The sequence below is a fragment of the Leptodactylus fuscus genome, chromosome 7, assembly GCF_031893055.1.
Source record: "Leptodactylus fuscus isolate aLepFus1 chromosome 7, aLepFus1.hap2, whole genome shotgun sequence".
In the NCBI taxonomy this organism is placed as follows: Eukaryota; Metazoa; Chordata; class Amphibia; order Anura; family Leptodactylidae; genus Leptodactylus; species Leptodactylus fuscus.
In genome coordinates, this window is record NC_134271.1 from 140,220,677 (window position 1) to 140,223,877 (window position 3,201).

Sequence of the window (3,201 nt, forward strand, 5' to 3'; positions counted from 1 at the left end):
CCCATTTTTACTTTTAGCCAGATTTAGCGCAGCGCCTTATTGTGTAGCCATCCATCCTTGGAAGGGTTATTCCGTGGTCATTTGGGACTCAAGACTGAGTCTGTCTTGGATTACATGAAGAGATAAGAGGATTCACCCAAGCCTGTGTCCATAGAAGATATCTGCTTAGTTCCTCACTGTCGAGTTCCTTCAAAAAATGTCTGCAAGTGTACCGAGAAGAATTGATGGAAAGAAAGGGTCACACCAAATATTGATGGGATTTGGATTTTTCTTTTGTCTATTCACTTTGCATTGCATTGCATTGACAAAAATAAACTATTAACACTTATTTTTTATAATAATTCTTACACAGCAGCATTTTTTCCACTCCTGCCTGAAATTTATGCATTGGATTTTATATAAGCAAAACTAAATATGGGTAACGCGGTGGCTCGGTGGTTAGCATTGCAGTACTGGAGTCCTGGGTTCGAATCCCGCCAGGAACAACATTTGCAAGGAGTTTGTATGTTCTCCCCGTGTATGCATGGATTTCCTCCCATTGTACAAAGACATACTGATAGGAAAGATAAATGTACATTGTGATCCCTATATGGGGCTCATCATGTACAAAAAAAAAAAAAAAAAAAAGCAAAACTAAATAAAGTAAACAAAATTCAAAGAACTCCCCCCTAGGTTAAGTTCACAGATATGAATCTGCCCGAATATGTCTCCAGTTGCTCTCAAAGGGAGAGGACGTGGAAATAGGACGTGGAAATAATTGGAATCCTACTCGATCTCGTCATATATTCCGTGGCTGATAAGCCACAGATTCTGCAGTTTGGTAATCATTGCTGTGTAGTCCCATTCATCTGGGCCTGCATAAGCATTCCGTTGCGGCAATCCTGTGGTCGAATACGCCGGCAGAAAATTAAGAGGAAACATCTTGTCTCAATGGTTTGAATGCCTAAGAAGCTTAAGTCTGATTGTGTCTTTAACATCTTTGTTCCTCATGCTGTAGATGATGGGGTTCAACATTGGAGTCACCGCTGTATACACAATGGACACCGCCTTGTCTATCTCAGGAGAGTATGCGGAGCGAGGCTTTAGGTACATGAAGATAATGGCGCCATAGTACAGAGACACCACGGTGAGGTGGGAGGCACATGTGGAGAAAGCTTTTTCTCTTCCTTGAGTAGAGCGTATCTTGAAGATGCTGGAGATGATGTTGATGTAAGAGATTAATATAAAAAAGAAAGCACATAAGACAAAGATCTGTGCCGCAACGTTCATGGCTATCTCATTGAAGCGAGTATCTTTGCAGGAGATTAGAAAGAAAGGAGGCATCTCGCAGAAGAAGTGGTTGACATGGTTGGTTTTGCAAAAGGGAAGCTGGAAAGTGAGTGGCACATGAACGGTGGCATTACCAAATCCAATACCCCATGGTATGGAAGCCAAACAAATACACATCTTCTTGTTAATAATTGTTTGGTAGTGCAATGGCCTACAGATGGCTACAAACCGGTCGTAGGCCATGACAGCGAGAAGGACGCATTCTGCGGCCCCCAACGACAAATGGAAATACATTTGAAGGGCACATCCCACCCGAGAAATACTTCTGTCCTTGGATAGAGTGTTTTTCAGAATTGTAGGTAAAGTGGTGGAGGAGAACCAGATGTCTATCATGGAGAGAATACTCAAGAAAAAGTACATGGGGGTGTGAAGTTTTGTATTGACCCTGACCACAATGATCAATAGGACATTTCCCAATAATGTTGTTATGTATATTATTAAGAAGACTATAAAGCAGATGATCTGGAGATATGGGACATCGGATAGGCCAAGGAGCATGAATCTTCTTGGAGATGTTTGATTTAAGTTTTCCATTAGATGTTTTGTGTCTGGGGAATGGTAGCCAAGAGATGAAGCAGTTATGGTATTTTCACTCCTCTATCAAGCAGAGTTACTTTTTACATATTAGTCAAGGGGGGGGGTGGGGGGGGGGGGGTGGGAAAGCTGCTGGAGAAGACAAAAACACAAAGAACTGCAGTTACTACATGCCACCACACATAAGGAGAGGGAGCTCTTTAAACATTACTAGATAAGATTCTGTAATAAAGGCAATACATCAAATATCAGCCTCCTCCTCCCCTCTTCATAGAATTTTGTGGGTGAGCTGGCCGGAGATACAGACTCTATGTAAACAAACAGTCTGAGTGACTATAAGGAGAAGTAGAGCAGCCTAATATGGGTAGAAGGAAATCTTTAATAAGATATAAAAATTTTTTTTACATTCACACTTTAGTTATCATGTTTATGAGTTAAGAAATGTACTTACATAGTCTGTAAAAGTATTGCTCAAAGAATTCAGGGACCTACACGTCCACCTGACGTGTCCACCTAATGCCAAATGGAATATTTTTCTGCCCAACGTTTGTAGAGTCAACTTGACAGCATAGTTGACCATACGATAGTCAGATACCAGAGCGGGATTGTTGTTGGCTCAACAATTAGGACAAAGCAGATAGGAGGCCATTGGTTTTCCTACTGGCTGCCGTGACAGTTCCTTGGAACCCCGGCAATCTCAGCACAGGGGGACCAAGAGAGTAACAGAAGGAGCTCCTCTCCTCACAGCTCAGATGTCATGATAGATATTAGTCATGGAATCTCAAGAATTATCCCGCTGTAATCTTAGTATATTCTAATTCCTGTAGCTAGTCCTGTATTATAAAACCAGAACCCAGATGCAACGCTTCAGGTGCCTGCTCCAGATCTGTGCCGCTCACATTGCAGTGTTGAGTTTATTATTTAAATAGTTTTTCTCCTGTCCGAACACTACACTTCCCCAGAACCAACCATACTGTATAATCTGTGAACTTCCTATCTGTCTCAGTCAAACTGTCTAAGACCAGATCTGTCTAATCTCTCCCCACAAAATGGACACCTTCTCCTGTCTGGGATTTTTATATTGCCTATGAGTCATCAGGGTCCTTTGATCCTGAGGTCATTTGATTTTTCTTTGCTTCTTGTCCATGCTTTCTTTTGAAAGCCAAGACTAGCGATGCCTCTGGTCTGTGCCAGTCACTACATTGGCTGCCTATTCATTATAGAATAAAATATAAAGTTATCCCCCTCCCCCACAAGGCTCTCCATAATGCCGCACCTCCATACATTTCCTCCCTCATCTCTGTCTACCGCCCAACCCATGCTCTCCGCTCACTCAAT

General features: G+C 42.1%; 1 protein-coding gene across 1 annotated transcript; it reads right to left on the minus strand.

The window, feature by feature from the left end:
• Nucleotides 1-927: 927 nt before the first annotated feature.
• On the minus strand, nt 928-1,863 carry LOC142213011 (olfactory receptor 5AP2-like). Its single transcript, XM_075281155.1, has one exon. It carries the CDS (start codon nt 1,861-1,863, stop codon nt 928-930), a length of 936 nt encoding a protein of 311 aa, XP_075137256.1.
• Between the last annotated feature and the right edge of the window lie 1,338 nt (nt 1,864-3,201).

Excerpts from the sequence above, each read along its gene's own strand:
- LOC142213011 (XM_075281155.1), bottom strand. The coding sequence starts at position 1,863 with ATGGAAAACTTAAATCAAACATCTCCAAGAAGATTCATGCTCCTTGGC.